This window comes from Marmota marmota, unplaced genomic scaffold (genome assembly GCF_001458135.2).
Source record: "Marmota marmota marmota unplaced genomic scaffold, marMar, whole genome shotgun sequence".
Classification (NCBI taxonomy): Eukaryota; Metazoa; Chordata; class Mammalia; order Rodentia; family Sciuridae; genus Marmota; species Marmota marmota.
The window spans coordinates 7,930,760-7,947,410 of NW_025999999.1; the positions used below are offsets into that span (position 1 = coordinate 7,930,760).

General features: G+C 42.2%; 1 protein-coding gene across 14 annotated transcripts in view; it reads left to right on the forward strand.

The window, feature by feature from the left end:
• Sufu (SUFU negative regulator of hedgehog signaling) overlaps positions 1–16,651 on the forward strand; it is a 120,045-nt gene that overhangs the window by 61,509 nt on the left and 41,885 nt on the right. For all 14 annotated transcript variants that reach the window (XR_007349132.1, XR_007349134.1, XR_007349131.1 and 11 more), the window contains exons 4-6: positions 12,675–12,817; positions 13,588–13,673; positions 13,910–13,982. Coding sequence is in view for 8 of the 14 variants with exons in the window: in XM_048807240.1 (XP_048663197.1) it covers positions 12,675–12,817; positions 13,588–13,673; positions 13,910–13,982 (302 nt within the window). In the remaining 6 variants the exon portion in view is untranslated. The remainder of the gene's footprint in view (positions 1–12,674; positions 12,818–13,587; positions 13,674–13,909; positions 13,983–16,651) is intronic.

Sequence of the window (16,651 nt, forward strand, 5' to 3'; positions counted from 1 at the left end):
TCTGTCTTGTCCTTCTTTGGAGAAATTTGCTTTGAAACCCTGCAATGGGGTTCAGCTGTACCCTAGGATTTCCTTCTCTTGCAAGCACCTTGTCCTCAGTGCATGTGTGTGGAGAAAGACAGGGGTGCCAGATTCTGTGGATTTGTACCACCTCTAACTTCTAGAATATCCCATCTTTTCATCTCCCTGCAGGAGGTCAAGTGTTCAAGGGGAATTACCCAGAACATATTAATTTTTTCTCCTTGGTGCTTTGCTTACATGGTTGCCTTCAGCTGCTTTCGAGGTTCCTGGTGTGGCTTTGCCTCAGAACTCCATTGCAAGATTCTTACCTATGGCTAGAGCATGGTGGGGCATGGCATGCAGGGAACTGCGAGCTCCTGTTGAGATGCTCACTAGCTCTGTGTGGATCCCTGGAGGAAAAAGTGAGTGCTGGCCTTCCTTTGGTGAGTGGGAGCTGTCAGGTGGAGGTAGTGTCTGCCTGGAGGAGGCTCTGGGTCTTAGGGTGTTGGATAGTGAGGGTAGTGCCCTTCATACAATGTCTGGGGTTACCACTTCCCTAAAATGAGAGTAGCATTGCATGAGTGTGTTAATAGCTCCAGAAATGTAATCTGTGGCAGTGACATCAGACTGCCCATACACCTTGGCCTTAAAACTTTGTAGGCTTCTTCTGGCAAAAACAGACTAGGCGCATACAACCCCACTTCCCTCCTTCCAGCAAGGAGAAAGCCCCCGGGCTTTTGAAATTGAGAAATTTAACCTCAAAACTGACAGAGACACAGTCCGGGCAATCAGAAGGCCCTTTTGGGAGCACTTGTGCTGGTAGAGGCCAACAGAACTGACTGTATTTCACTTCTTCTGCTGCCTCAGCCAGGGCTAGTTCATTCAACAAAACCTTCAGTTGGTATCCCCCTTTCACTGGGGAATCATGAGGCTGCTGCACCTGTGCAGAACTGCCTGTTTGCCCCTAAGTGTATTCTAACTTGTATAAGGGCTCTCTTCCAGTTTCAGAGAGACCTTTTCTGGACCCAGCTCTGCTGAGCAGTTCCACTGTGGCCACAACAGCAGCTTGGGCCTTCTTAGGAAAGAGGGTGGGGTAGACTGTTGCCAGATTCTCTATGTGTTGGCTTCCTGGGTCTCCCAGAGATGGAACACAGACTAATCGGCCCTTCCCTTCTCATCAGTCCATGTTGCTGGTGGCATATCTGGTGTGTCTGGCATTTGGGGAAAGAGCTGCCAAGTCCTCCTAGGAACCAGCTCTGGGTCTTCATAGAGAACACTTGAACCCTGGTTGTCAGTGATTTTTAAACACCAATAAGGGAGATGGGGGTGTCGCTCAGCGGTAGAGTGTCCAGCACACACAAGATCCTAGGTTTCATCCCCAGCACCATTAAAAAAAAAAAAAAAAATGGTAAGAGGTTATTTCTTGGGAGACAGAGATGGTTGTGTCATATTGTTCAGAAGTTTAACCTCAAAACTGACAGGCCTGAGTCTGCCAGCCCATTTTGGGTCTCCTTCCATTTTCCTGCTCTCTCTCAAACACCTCCTACAGGCCAGCTCCTCACTTGACAATTAGTGTGATTCAGCTGGGCCTGCTGCCTCATTCTGTCCCTGGAGAGCTTGTGATCATCTCAGGGTGTTCAGAAAGAGCACCTGGAAGAAAGGACCATTTCCCTTCAGGATTCCAGACTTCAGCCATAAGAAACTCCAGAAGGGACATTAGCTTCCATTGGGTGGTAGTGGGGCATTACTTTTGAAGCCATTGTATGGAACATTGCTGGGACTTTCCTTTTATGGGATGTAGGCAGACCATCATTCTCCAGAGTTGGGATGAATTAAGAACCCTTGAAGAATGTGTTTGTTTCTTAGTATTTCAAAGGCAGTGTTAATTACTTTGCAAACAATAATTGCTTTCTAAAACCTATTTGTGCAGAAATAGGTAACTTATTATACCAGTCCAACTTCAGACCACCATGACCAAATTTGGATGTTGGGGAGGTGGGGACAGGGTGATGGCCAATTTAAGGACCCAATGAGTGTCTCTGTACACCCATTCAACAACTCCCCCCCTGCCAATACATAGAGGGTATTTAAAATTTTTTTTTTAGATATGATGGACATAATATGTTTATTTCATTTTTAAATATTTATTTTTTAGTTTTAGGTGGACAGATATTTTTGTTTTATTTTTATGTGGTTTTATTTTATTTTTATGAGTCTCGAACCCAGTGCCTCGTGCATGCTAGATGAGAACACTACCATTGCACCACAACTCCAGCCCCTTTTATTTTATTTATTTTTATGTAGAGCTGAGGATCTATCCCAGTGCCTCACATGTGCTAGGCAAGCGTTCTACCTCTGAGCCACACACAACCCCATAGCCCAACACATAGAGTTTTAAAGAGCTCTTGCCAGGGAATTTTTTGTTATTGAGGAATTTAACATAGAATAAGGAAATCCTTCTCAAGTAAGCAAGGGGCAGAAATATACCTAGTCATTTTTTTTTTTTTTTTAAATTTTTATTTTTACTCTTTGCCACCTTGGAGTGCTGCTTCCCCTTGCCAAGAAGCATACCAAGCTCAGGGAGCTAAGGGAGGTTTCTCATGGGGGCAAAACTCAGAGGAAGAAAGGGAATGGAAAATGACTTGGTGCCCTCACCTGGGATGGCCTTTTAGATACCAGGTGGCCACCTGCTGTGTGGTTCAGAAGGGGCCTCAGGGATTTTCATCCTCACTTGCACAGAGGACTTAGGCAGAGAGAGGGGGAGACTGAGCCAGTTCTCTAACCCCTGGCTGGACAGCTGGGCCTCCAACTAAGGCATTATTAGCATTTGAAAACGCCTCTGTAGGGCCAGGAGCTTCCTGGGGCGGGCACTGGGGCTGAGTGCTGAGACCTACAGTGGCTTCACACAGAATGGAGCCAAGCATCCAGGGCATAAAGACCAGACCTGACTCAAGAATGAACCCATTGTGGCTTTATCCCAGTCTTGAAAACTGTGACCAAGGCTCTTTCATTGTTAAGAAAGACTTGGCCACAGCAGACTCTGCCACTTGCTGAAAGATTCTGTTAGTTAGTGTCCTGTTCTCTAAACATTTTCTGTGGAAAGTTACACATTCTGCCCTGTCCCTCTTAACTCAGTAGTACCTGTGCCAAGACTTGACCACACGTGCTCAGGATATCCGGAAAGTATTAGTCCTACAGCAGCAACTTGGCCTGACTGCCTTTTCTTGCCAATGCTCTTCTGCTTAATTTAAGCCCCTTCCCAAATTAAGCCTGTACATTAAACAGTTTGGGTTTGCGCGAATTCATTTTAAAAATCCGTGTCAGTTCTGGTTAATAAAAGGTTTTGGCTCCAAGCATTTTTAGCATCTTCCCTGTTTTTAACCTAAATTGCAGCCTGGATTGGGGTATTTTTCTGTAGACCAGACATCAGATTAAATTCAAGGGAATGGCCCCATCTGTTTCTTAAACCAAGGGTGATGGTGTCACCTACTGGCCACTTGCTGTTACTACAGACTGGCCAGTCCTGTGTTCTGGTGACTAGGCATTGTTTGTGAGTATACAGTATTTCAGCACAGGAATATCTTGGTGGCAGTAGGAAACACGCCAAGTAGGCACAGTAGATCCTGCTTACAGACAAGGAAACAGGTTTAGGATATTGTGGTTGGACAAGTTGCCCAGAGTTAAAACTAGTAAGGGAAAGAGGCAAATAGGAACCAGGCCTTCTCAATTCCAAAGTTCACCTCTAGACCAGGGTTTGCCTTTAAAGCTAGCAGATTTTAGCTGATAACTGGACAACAGGAATTCAGTAACATGAATAGTTAGGTTTCTCTTCCCTTCTCAGTCCTTTGATTCTTTCATGACTTTTTAATCTTTTAACAGCCTGTAATCCTTGCTTATTTCAGTTTTCAACAGCTTTAGGTAGGCAACAATATTAGCTAAACCAAATTATCTTCCACTTAGTGGTCAGCAACACTGATTTTCCATTTATTTTCCTTAGTTAGGATAGTGATGATGAAGTTATCTTTAAAGTAAGTTTATTTAGGTTAAAAAAAAAAAGTAAGGGCTAGGGATGTGGCTCAAGTGGTAGCGCGCTCGCCTGGCATGCGCGGGGCGCTGGGTTCGATCCTCCTCAACACCACATAAGAATAAAATAAAGATGTTGTGTCCACCGGAAACTAAAAAAAAAAGAAAGAAAAGTAAGTCAATTTTAAGGGATGAAATACAGATAGATAATGGTACAGGAGTACACAGATAGGGTAAAAGTCCAGGTGAGTGTTATGGTGTAAAGTTTGGGAGGTGTTGGACTATGCCCCTCCTCACTGACATGCTACACAGCATTGGACAGTCTCAGAGGCCCTTTTCTCACTGGTAGAAAAGAAAATGTTGGTAGGTGATTTTTCAGATCTTACGAGCCTATAAAATGCTTTGATGTCTCAGAATTATTAGTCAGATTTCTGCTAAGCTGGGCTGGGGAGATGGTAACGAGAAATTCAGGGACTTGACTTCCTTCCTTTTCCTACTACAACTTTTTTTTTTAATAATGACTTTATTGAGATATGGTTCACATACCGTATAGCCATCACCACAATGAACCCTATAATATTTTTATCACCCCAACTCCCCTGGTCAGTCTACAGTCCCTTCAACCATCCCTGCCCTGGACAATCACTGAACTACTTCCTGTCTTTGTAGTTTTGCCCATTTGGATATTCTCTATCAATGGAATCATATAACAGATGGTCTCTTATGACTGGCTTTTCCCCCTTAATGTTGTATTTTTTAAATTTCTTTTTTAAGTTATCGATGGACACAATACCTTTATTTTATTTTGATATAGTGCTGAGGATCAAACCCAGTGTCCCCCCACCCCCATGAGAGCTCTACCACACTTCCAGCCCTTAATGTTGTATTTTTAAGATTCATGTTTATACCATTCTAGCTGGTGTAAAGCAGTAATAATTTTGATTTGCATCTCTTTTCACTTTTTCAATGGTATTGTTTGCAGCACAAAAGTTTTTAATTTGATAAAGTCCTGAATTTATTCTTCATTGTTTGTGCTTTGGGCATTATGTCTTTTTTTTTCCCCCTTTTCCTTTGGTATGGGGGATTGAACTCAGGGTTACTTGACCACTGATCCATACTCCCAGCCCTATTTTGTATTTTATTGAGAGACAGGGTCTCACTGAGTTGCTTAGTGCCTCGTCATTGCTGAGGATGGCTTTGAACTTGCGATTCTTCTGTCTCAGCCTCCCCAGCCACTGGGATTATAGGCGTGTACCACTGTGCCCGGAGGCATTACGTCTTAAGAAACTATTGCTTAACCCAAGTCGGAAGATTTACTCCTCTTAAAGAGTTTTATAGTTTTAGCTACTGCAGTTAGAGTCAATTTTTGTATTTTGAGTCAGTTTTTATAAGTGGTAGAAGGAAGGAATCCAACTTGTGTCTTTTTTGCATGTGGATATCTTGCTGTTCTAACATCATTTGCTGAAAAGACTGCTCTTTATTGAATTATCTTGGCATCTTGTAGCATGTATTAGTACACCATTCCTTTTTATTGCCAAATAATATTACATTGTATGAATATACCATATTTTATTTACCCATTCATCAGTTGAGGAACATTTGGTATTTCTACCTTTTGGATTATTATGAATAATGCTGCTATGAACATTCATATACAAACCTTTGTATAGTCAAATTTTCTTTACTTTTAGGTATAACCTAGGACGGAATTGCGGGATCATATGGCAACTCTGCATTTAACATTTGGGGAAATAACTAAACTCTTTTCCAAAGCAGCTCTACCATTTTACATCCCATCATCAATATATGAAGTTTTCAGTTTCTCCACATCCCTGTCAGCTCATGTTATTACTTTTTTTTGTATTTTAGCCATTTTAGTGGGTATCAAGTGGTGGTGATCTCTTTGTGGCTTTGATTTGCATATCCTTAACATCTAATCATGTTGAACATCTTTTAATATGCTTATTGGCTATCTGTATATCTTCTTTGAAGAAATATCTGTTCAGATATTTTTTTCAATATTTTATTTATTTGTTTGTTTATTTTTATGTGGTGCTGAGGATCGAACCCTGTGCCTCACGTGTGCTAGGCAAGCTCTCTACCACTGAGCCACAACCCCAGCCCCTATTCAGATCTTTTACCTATTTTAAATTGAATTGTCTTTTATTATTGAGTTGTAAGAGCTCTTTGTATATTCTGGATACAATATGCTTTGTTATGGATATTAATCAGATCCATGATTTGAAAATATTTCTCCCATTCTCTGAACTGCCTTTTTTAAATGATGTTTAAATATGCATAACATGGAATTTGTCATCCTTAACTGTTTTTAAGTACACAGTTCATCCAGGCATGATGGTATACTCATGTAATTAATCCCAGCTATTCGGGAGGCTGAGGCAGAAGGATTACAAATTCCAGACCAGCCTGGGCAACTTAGCAAGACCTTGTCCCAAAATAAAAAATAAAAAGGTCTGGGGATGTAACTCCGTTGGTAGGGTGTCCATGGGTTTTATCCCTAGTACTGAAAGAAAGAAAAAAAGAATCATATAGTTCAGTAGTGATAAGTATGTTCACATTGTGGTATCTAGAACCATCATCTGTCTCCAGGACTTTTTCTTTTTTTTTTTTTTACAGTGATTGAACTCAGGGCACTCCACCACTGAGCCACATGCCCAGCCCTATTTTGTATTTTATTCTGAGGTTGGCTATCCTTCTGTCTCAGCCTCCCGAGCCACTGGGACTACAGTACACCTGGCTTCCAGGACTTTTATCATCTTTTATTATCTTCCCACACTAAAACTCTGAACCACCAAACACTAACTCTGCAGTTGCCACCCAGTCTCAGACAGTCTTCATTCTACTTTCTGTCTCTCTAAATTTGAATACTCTGAGTACCTCATATATAAGTGGAGTCATGCAGTATTTATCCTGTGTCTAACTCATTTCACTTTGCATAATGTCTTTCAAAGTTCAGCTGTGTTGTAACATGGATCAGAATATCCTTCCCTTTCTAAGACTGAATAATATTACATTTTATGTAAATACTACATTTTGTTAGCCTATTCATCTCTTGATGGGCATTGAGTTTCTTCCATTTTTTTAAAATAATTTTTTAGTTATATATGGACACAGTATCTTTATTTTGTTTATTTATTTGTATGTGGTGCTGAGGATCAAACCCAGTGCCTCACATGTGCGAGGCAAGCACTCTGCCACTGAGCTACAGCCCCAGCCCTGGGTTTCTTCCATTTTGTTGTTACTGTTATTGTGAATTAATGCTGCTATGAACATCATTATACAAATATTGGTTCAAGTCCCTGCTTTCAATTCTTTGGGGTATATCCCCAGAATTGGAATTGTTGAATCATATGGTAATTCTATTTTTAAATGTTTGAGGAACTGCCATAATGTTTTCTATAGCAACTACACCATTTTACATTACCACCAGCAGTGCACAGGTATTCCAGGTTTTCCATTTCTTCACCAATGCTTGTTTTTTCTGGATTTGTTTTTGTTGTTCTTTATAATTGCCATTCTAAAGAGTGTAAAGTAGAAGCCAGCTGGGTGTGGTGGCGCACACCTATATCCCAGTGTCTTGGGAGGCAGAGGCAGGAGGATCAAAAGTTCAAAGCCAGCCTCAGAAAAATAAGATGCTAAGCAACTCAGTGAAACCCTGTCTCTAAATAAAATACAGAGTAGGGTTGGAGATGTGGCTCAGTGGTTAAATGCCCCTGAATTCAGTCACCCCATGCCAAAAAAAAAAAAAGTAGAACCCAGAGGCACTTAACCACTGAGCCACATCTCCAGCTCTCCTTTTTTTTTTTTTTAATTTTAAAATTTTTTTATAGGTGTAGATGGACAGAATGTCTGTATTTTATTTTTATTTTATTATATGGTGTTAACGTTCTAAGCAAGCGCTCTGCCACTAAGCTACAGCCCCAGCCCCTCCAACCCTTGATCCTCCTGCCTTAGCCTCCGGAGCTGCTGAGATTTATAGGCAACCACCATACCCAGTGAAAAGTTTTAATTTTGATAAAGTCCAATTTATCTGTCCTTCGTTGCTTGTGCTTTTGGTATTATAGCTAAGAAACCATTACCTAATCCAAATCAGAAGATCTACTATTATTTTTATTTATTTATTTATTTTAGTTATAGTTGGATCTAATACCTTTATTTCATTCATTTATTTTTATGCAGTGCTGAGGATTGAACTCAGGGCCCCGAGCATGCTAGGCGAGCACTCTACCGCTGAGCCACAATCCCAGCCCTACTATTATGATTTTTAGTTTTAGTTTTAGCTATTGTAGTTAAGTCTGTGATCCATTTTGAGTCAGTTTTTGTTAATGGTAGAAAGAAGGGATCCAATTTGAGTCTTGCATGTGGATATCCCACTGTTCCAGCTCCATTTGTTGAAATGAGTATTTTTTCCTCCATTGAATTATTTTGACAACCTTGTCAAAAATTAATGGCCGTAGGGGCTGGGGTTGTAGTTCAGTGATGGAGTGCTTGCCTAGCACATGTGAGGCACTGAGTTCTATCCTCAGCACCACATAAAAATAAAAAAATTAAATAAAAGTTAAAAATTTAATGGCCATAGATGCAAAGTTTTATTCTGAACTCTCAATTCTATTGCATTGACCAAATGCCTATTCTTAAGCCAGTACCACACTGATGTGATTACTCCAGCTTTATAATAAGTTTTAAAATTGGAAAGATCGGGCTGGGTATGTAGCTGTGTAGTCAAGTACTGCCCCTGATTTGATCCCTACTCCACACATGTGTGCCAATAATAATTAGATTGAGAAGAGCAACTTTGTTTCTTTAAGAATTTTTGGGCAGTCACATGTAGTAGCATGCATCTATAATCCCATTAAGGCCAAAGTAAGAGTCTAGAAGTTCAAGGCCAGCCAGCCAACATGGTAAGACCCCATCTCAAAAATTTTTTAAAAATTTGTTTTAATTTTATTTATTTATTTATGGTCTCTTGTATTTCCATGTTTATGAATTTCTTCCACAAATGCATCTGACTTTTTAAAATAGGGATTGTGTTGAATCTGTAGTTCAATTTGGAAAAACTGCCATGTTTTTTTTAATAATTTTTTAATTGTAGATGGACACATTATCTTTATTTATTTTTATATGGTGCTAAGGATCGAACCCAGTGCCTCACAGATGAAAGGCAAGTGCTCTACCACAGAGCTACAGCCCCAGCTCAAATACTGCCATCTTAACAACATTAAGTCTTCTGATCCATGACATTTATATAGGTCTTTTCCAGTTTCTTCCAAAAATGTTTTGTAGCTTTCACTTTTGTAGTTTTCACTTCTTTTGTTAAATTCATTTCTATATATTGTGTTCTTTTTAATGGTGCTGTGAAAGAATTGCTTTTAATTTCATTTTCAGATTGTTCATGTTCAGATTGCTAATGTATAGACATACAGGCATTTTTTAAAAATATTTTTTAGCTGTAGATGGACACAATACCTTTATTTATTTATCTTTATGTGGTTCTGAGGATCGAACCCAGGGCCTCAGTGAGCACTAGGTGAGCACTCTACCAGTGAGCCACAACCCCAGCCCAGCAGATACGTTTTCTATATACAAAAGTATGTCATCTATGTATAAAGGCAGTGTAATTCTTCTTTTCCAATCTGGATGCATTTTCTCTTTTTCTTTTTTACTTGTCCAAACTAGAGCCTCTAATACAATGCTGAATGGAAGTGATGAGAGTGGACATCTCTGGCTTGTTCCTGATCTTGGAAGTAATCACCATGAAGCATGCTATTAGCTGCAGGTGTTTTGTAGATGCCCTTTATCAGCTTGAGGAAGTTCTGTCTATTTCTAGTTTGAGTGGTTTTTTTTTTTTTTCAATTTTTTATACCTTTATTTTATTTATTTATTTTTATGCGGTGCTGAGGATCAAAACGAGCACCTGACACATGCTAGGCGAGTACTCTAAAACCACTGAGCCACAACCTCTGTCCTAGTTTGAGTTTTGTTTTTTTTTTTTTTTTAAATCATGAAAATGTGTTAGATTGTACCAAATGCTTTCTCTGTGTCTTTTGAGATGATTATGTGTGGGTTTTTTTTTTTTTAAAGAAAACTTTATTTCATTGATATATTACACTGATTTTCTTTTTCTTTCTTGTGTGTGTGTGTCTTACTGGAGATTGAATAGGGAGCACTCTACCACTGAGCTACATCCTCAGCCCTTTTTATTTTTTATTTTGAGATAGGATCTTGCTATGCTGTCCTGGCTGACCTTGAACTTGTGATCCTCCTGCCTTAGCCTCCCAAATTGCTGAACTTATACATATACTCATCTTATATTGGTTTTCTTATGTTAAATCAACCTTGCATTTCTAATCATTGAATATAACTCTAGGTTCAGCTTGCTAGTATTTTATTGAAGATTTTTGTTTCTATATAAATAAAGGATTTGGCTCTATGAATTATTTTTTTAGTTTTCCTTGTGACTTTTAAGTTGTCAATGGACCTTTATTTTATTTATTTATCTGCAGTGCTGAGAATTGAACCCAGTACTTCAAACATGCCAGGCAAGAGCTCTACCACTGAGCCACAACTCCAACCCCCTTCTTATGACTTCTTTTTATGTATATATAATTTTTAAATAGTTGTAGGTGAACACAATACCTTTATTTATTTATTTTTATGTGGTGCTGAGGATCAAACCCAGTGCCTCGCATGTTCTAGGCAGGCACTCTCCCACTGAGCTACAACCCAGCCCTTCTCATGACTTTTTTGTTTGGTTTTTGTTATCAGGGTGATATTGGCATCATAGGATAAATTGGGAAATGTTTTCTCCTTTATTTTTGGAGAGAGTTTGTGAAGAATTGGTATTAATTACTATCTATGTGGTAGAACTTATCAGTGAAGTCATCCAGGCCTGGGCTGTGTGTGTGAGTATTGTGTATGTGGTTGTTGTTGCTGTTGCTGCTGTTACTGCTGCTTATGTATAGAGCATGTGGGGCAATCTGAGAAGGGTAAGCCAGCAAGAGTCAGGAAATTTGGAGTTTTCTCCTTGGCTTTGCCTGGAAGTATGCCTTCTCTTTTGCCTTTGCTATGCTGTGTCTCTCCTTTGCTACAGAGTCTTCCTTCTCCCTCCTGAATGAACACTGTAGAGGCTAGGACAGCAATCTGTGTCTTGGATAAGATAGTTATGTAACATTACCCGACACAGGAGGGAATTAGTATTTAGACCAAGACAAGTGAGAGCAGCTTTCAGGCTTCTCTGGGAACCTTCAGACTGGTGTGTGTGTGTGTGTGTGTGTGTGTGTGTGTGTTTGTGTAAGAGAGATGGGTGTGTCTGCCTTGACATAAATGTTGACAAAAAAAAAAACTGTAAGAGACTACAGCTGTAGAAATTCGCACATCATAAATGCTAGACCACAATGAATTATGACACAGCCACTTAATGAAGTGGCACTCTGTATACACATATGAAGTGAGCTTTAAGGTAAATAAGTGTGCAAAATGATGTACTTCAATTTATGTTGGAAGGAAAAATGGAAGGGATGCATATGGGCTAGTCAATACAGCATATCTTGGGTACCCAAGGTAAGTGCCAGGTAATAGACTGGTGTGAGGTGCAGTGGTGAGGCTATTAGGTGGCTCTGTTCTCATGGAAGCAGCTGCCTTTCCAGCCTGTATACTCTGTCAAGGTACGTGAAGTATTATCCAGACCTTCATTTCCTGGAAGCCTCCAGTGTTCCTCAGAAATACCTAAATCTGCCTACTGTGGGGAACTGATCCCAGTCTCAAAGACCCTCCAAAGTTGGTGTTCCCTTCCAAGCCCCATTTCAGTAGCACAGAAATCATGGTCTATTTTTTCAAGGAGAAAGACATGCAGCTAGGTGACCCCACAGGAAAGCACTTCATTCTTTTTTGGCAGACAGGATCATGGCTGCTGTCTGTCTCATGAATCATGGTGCTGGGGAAGGACCAAAAATGCTAGAGGTCTTTGACTTTCCCAGGCCAAGAGAGCATCCATGCTAGCAGCCTGTCCTTTTCCATCGAAGCCCAACAGAATGGCAAACAGGATGTTTTGGAGATATCAGCAAACTTTTCACTTCCATCCAGAGGGAATGCTAAAATACCTGGGCCTACCCCCAGGTATTTTAGCTTTTTTGTTGTTGTGACCAAAATATCTGACAAGGACAGCTTAGAAGAGGAAAAGTTTATTTGGGCCCACGGCTTCAGAGGTTCAGGCCATGATAGGCTTACTCCATTGTTCTAGGCCCAAAGTGAGGCAGGTAATCATGGCAGAAGGGCATGGTAGAGGGAAGCTGCTTCATTCATAGTGCCCAAGAAGTAGGGAGAGGTGGCAGAAGGGCCATAGGAAAGATGAATCCTTTTGGCTACATCCTTAGTCACCTACCTCCTCCAGCCATGCCCTGCCTGTCTACAGTTACCAACTGGTTAGTCCATTCAAACTTGGATAGACTGATTATGTTATAGCTCTCACAGTCCAATTGTCTTACCTCTCAACATTCCTGTATTTACTCAAGAGCTTTTGGGGCCTCATTTAACACCAGGAATATGGGGAGCCTCCCAGCCTGGTCTTCTAAGGTCCAAGTCAAATTCTAGGCCTGGATGCAAATAATGAGGATCCTCCTGTGTCTCCACAGAGAACACCTTCTGCAGTGGGGACCACGTATCTTGGCATAGCCCTTTGGATAACAGTGAGTCAAGAATTCAGCACATGCTGCTGACAGAGGACCCACAGATGCAGCCTGTGCAGACACCCTTTGGGGTAGTTACCTTCCTCCAGGTGAGGTGTAATTGGATATTGGAGTCTTCCCTGTGGGAAAAGTCCTGGAAGACGGAGGGAAACCTGAGGGGAATGAAGGAAGCAAGAGATTCACATTGTTCTCCCTCTGATGGGTCTGTGAGGTTGATTTACTTGGTCCTGTTTCACACTCTGAGAGGAGAAGGGGAAGGGCCATCAGAGTGGGATAGAAAGGCTGTAGTTAAGAGAGACCCCAATGAGGGAATCTTGTGAGCATATGAGGACCCATCACAGGAGCAGGACTTCCCAGTAGGGAAGCTCAGGCTGGCCTCACATTTTCCCAGAAGGGGTGTGAATCTCCCCAGCTGCCACCAGTGCTTGCTTTTGCTTATGATGTGGTTTATGTGGAGGTTCAGTTGGTTTCCTGGAGATTCACACAAAGGTTCACCACCTGTGGGAACATCTCCCTGACCTTTCCTTCCTTTCCGAGATGCAGCCTGAGGACCCATCCTGAGTTAGCTCAGGCCTTGGTTTTCTCCTCTGCAGCTGAGAGCTAGACTTTATATTGGCCAAACACCTGACCTGTCACACAAGGGCAAGGGTCAGGCCTCAGGGCTTATCTGTGGACCCGGCCATCTCCTATCCAGGCTAGCACTCCCTACTAAGGGAACCTTCCATTATGAACACACAAGCCCAGGGGCAGCAATCCCACCTGTGAGCCCCCATTTTAGTGGCACCAAGAAAGCCTAGGTGATTGACCTTTCAGGGAGGATGGTCACTAACACACAATGGCATCTTATCCCTGGCCTTAGATTGTTGGCGTCTGCACTGAGGAGCTACATTCAGCCCAGCAGTGGAATGGGCAGGGCATCTTGGAACTGCTGCGGACGGTGCCCGTGTGAGTACATTCACCCATGAGATGGGGCCTGGCTCTCTGTGGGTGGGAGTTCCTCCCTTACCCCATAGGTGACTGCTTTTCTTTGTATTGTGCTTCTGGCACTCACTCCCTAATGATCCCTGACCACAAACTACTCCTCTGTGTTCTGGACCTGGGGCAGCAAACAGGGCAGGCTCTTGGCTCAGTGTCAGCTCCAGATTCGCAGTTATCATTGTTTCCCCTTTCCTTATCCACAGCGCTGGTGGTCCCTGGCTGATAACTGACATGCGGAGAGGAGAGACCATATTTGAGATCGATCCACATCTGCAAGTATGTCTTGAGTGAGGAAAACCTTGCTAGCACACTGTGCCTAGGCCTCTTCCAAATAACCCTGGCTTTCATCCTGGGAAAATGGAGACCTTTATATGTGAACGAGTAGAAATATGACATGATTTGGAACTTGACACCTGAATTCTGCAACAGACATAAGAGAGCAGAGATTTCAGCACAGAAAAAAAGTGTCTCAGACACATGTATTTTTGCATTTAAAACTGATACATTTGGGGGCTGGGGATGTGGCTCAAACAGTAGCGCGCTCGCCTGGCATGCGTGCGGCCCGGGTTCGATCCTCAGCACCACATACAAACAAAGATGTTGTGTCCGCCAAAAACTAAAAAATAAATATTAAAATTCTCTCTCTCTCTCTCTCTCTCTCTCTCTCTCTCTCTCTTAAAAAAAAAGAGTTGTTTAAAAAAAACTGATACATTTTATTGAATGTAAATTACATACCAACTTTTTAAAATTAGATCATCAGCAACAAAAGAAGATTAGTGGGTATTGCCTCCTCACCCAGGATTCATTCCCCCACTTTCCCTTCTTAAAAGAACACAGATTTCTTTCAAGGAGACACCCTGTGGCCACCCCAACCTTGAAACAGTCAGTACCACAGGTGATACCCCACACCCAGCTATGAGGTGAGTGCTAAACGGCCTAATGATCTTGTCCTTCCTGACACATTTTTCAACCATGCCTGGGTAGGTTGGCACTCCTTGGTGTGTGAAGGGGTCTTTAGACACAGTCCTGCCACTGCCTATCAGTTTGGCCCATGGACAATGTCAGTGTCATCTTTGATTATATGAAGTACTCCTTTGGCATGTGTATGAATTTTGAAACTTGCAAGAGCATCATTGCCTTTCCTGTGGGCTGCTCAGGAGGAGCAAGAGCAGCAAGCAGCTGACCATGTGCCTATGTTGTATCTGGTTTCTTTTGCCCATCTACTATCATTTGCAAGTCATTGCCATCTCTAAACTTTTTATGCTTCTGTAAATTTTGAGCAGGCCACAGGCAGCACCCAGGAGCTAGGGCAGGGGAGAGGTGGCAGGTGGACATGTAGCATTCAGTCCCTGGTTTCTTCTCTGCAGACCTGTGAGCTTCAGGGCATAAATCTTCCTCATTCACACATGATGCTCCTCTATTTTCCTAGTGCTTTTAATACTGAAAATTTCAAATTGATGCCAGGATCCTCTGTTATCTCTACTTTAAACTTGGTTTCATTGTAGCTTCTGCCTAAGCAAGAGCAAGGAGCCATGGAAGGCTGTTTCCCTAATCCCTTATTCAGCAGCTATAATGGGATCCAGGAAAGGGCACTGTGGGCTGCTTGTTTGACCTCTGTCATAAGTGCCAAATACTCAGAAAGAACTTGGTATCTTGAACTGGTAAGATGTGCAAACCATCCTTTGTCTGCATGCTGAAAATAGTTCTTCCAAGTCAGCAGACTCCCTGAGACCAACCAGCAGTATCCACATTACCCAAAAGTCTTTGAAAGCAAGCAGGAGCCCATGGGAGGAAGTACACCTTTCTTTTCCTTGTGGCCCTGTGCATCAATTATGAACTCCTAGTATTTGCTTGTGCATCTCTGGGAACTGCTCACCATCAGTTCATTTGAGAGCTGGCTCATGTTGCTTTGATCTAAATTCTACTACTAACTAGCTGTGTGCCTAAACAAATCACTTAACTTCTCTGTTTCTCTCTGATCTTGGTATTGGGGATTGAACCCAGGGACACTACATGGAGCTTTGTCTCCATCCCTTCTTATTTTTAATTTTGAGTCAGGGTCTCACCAAATTGATGAGACTGGCTTGAATTTGGAATGTGCCTGGCTCTGGGTCTTACTTATTTCTTTTTACTTATAAAGTAAGTAGGCTGGACTAGTGAAGGCATGAGGTGTCTGTTTTCAGCTCTTGGCTTAGGTGAGGGCCTCAGGGCAGGCAGTGAAGAAGGAGGCAGAGGCATGGGCACAAGTTGTCCCCTGAACAAACCAGGACCCACATGCCCATTGCTCCCTGCCTAAAGCTTATAGAGCTGTTGCCCTGCTCAGAATCCCCAGCTTTGCCTCGGCTGATGGTAGCACAAAAAGAGAGCAAAAAGTGATCGATGGAAAGAGGCCACCTGTGGCTGGTCCCAAGTAATAAGGGAACCTATGCTTCCTCTAGATAGACTCCCTGACCATTTTGAAGCCCTGGTCAAGGGACAGGCAGACAGGAAAGTGCAGCCTCTTGTTGAGTTACTAAGTCATAAGGAGATTTATTTGGCCTGTATGGCTCTTTTCAGGCAATGTTGCTAAAGCCTCTCAGATGACCTTTGATCCAAACCCAGCATCACAGAACTATGTTTTACCAGAAAATCCAGAGTTGTTTTGAGTACATCTCTTCCTTGAGGCCATTTGGAAAGTGTTTTAACTCAGCTATGCCAAGGCCTGCACAGATGGCCTGTAGGAAATCTGCAAATGATCACTGCCCTCCAGGACCCCATTTCAGTCTAAGGAGTGGAAAAGAAACTTCATCCAGAGCCCTTGGCCAAACAAGTTTGCCAGCAGCTAGGACAGTCCTTATGCTCTAGGGTGAGCACCCCCTCTAGCTGTTGGAAAGGGGAACTGCAGGTGTGCTGCCCCGCCTTCACCCCTTTAACACCCATGCCACTGGCAGGCTTCCACCCTGCCT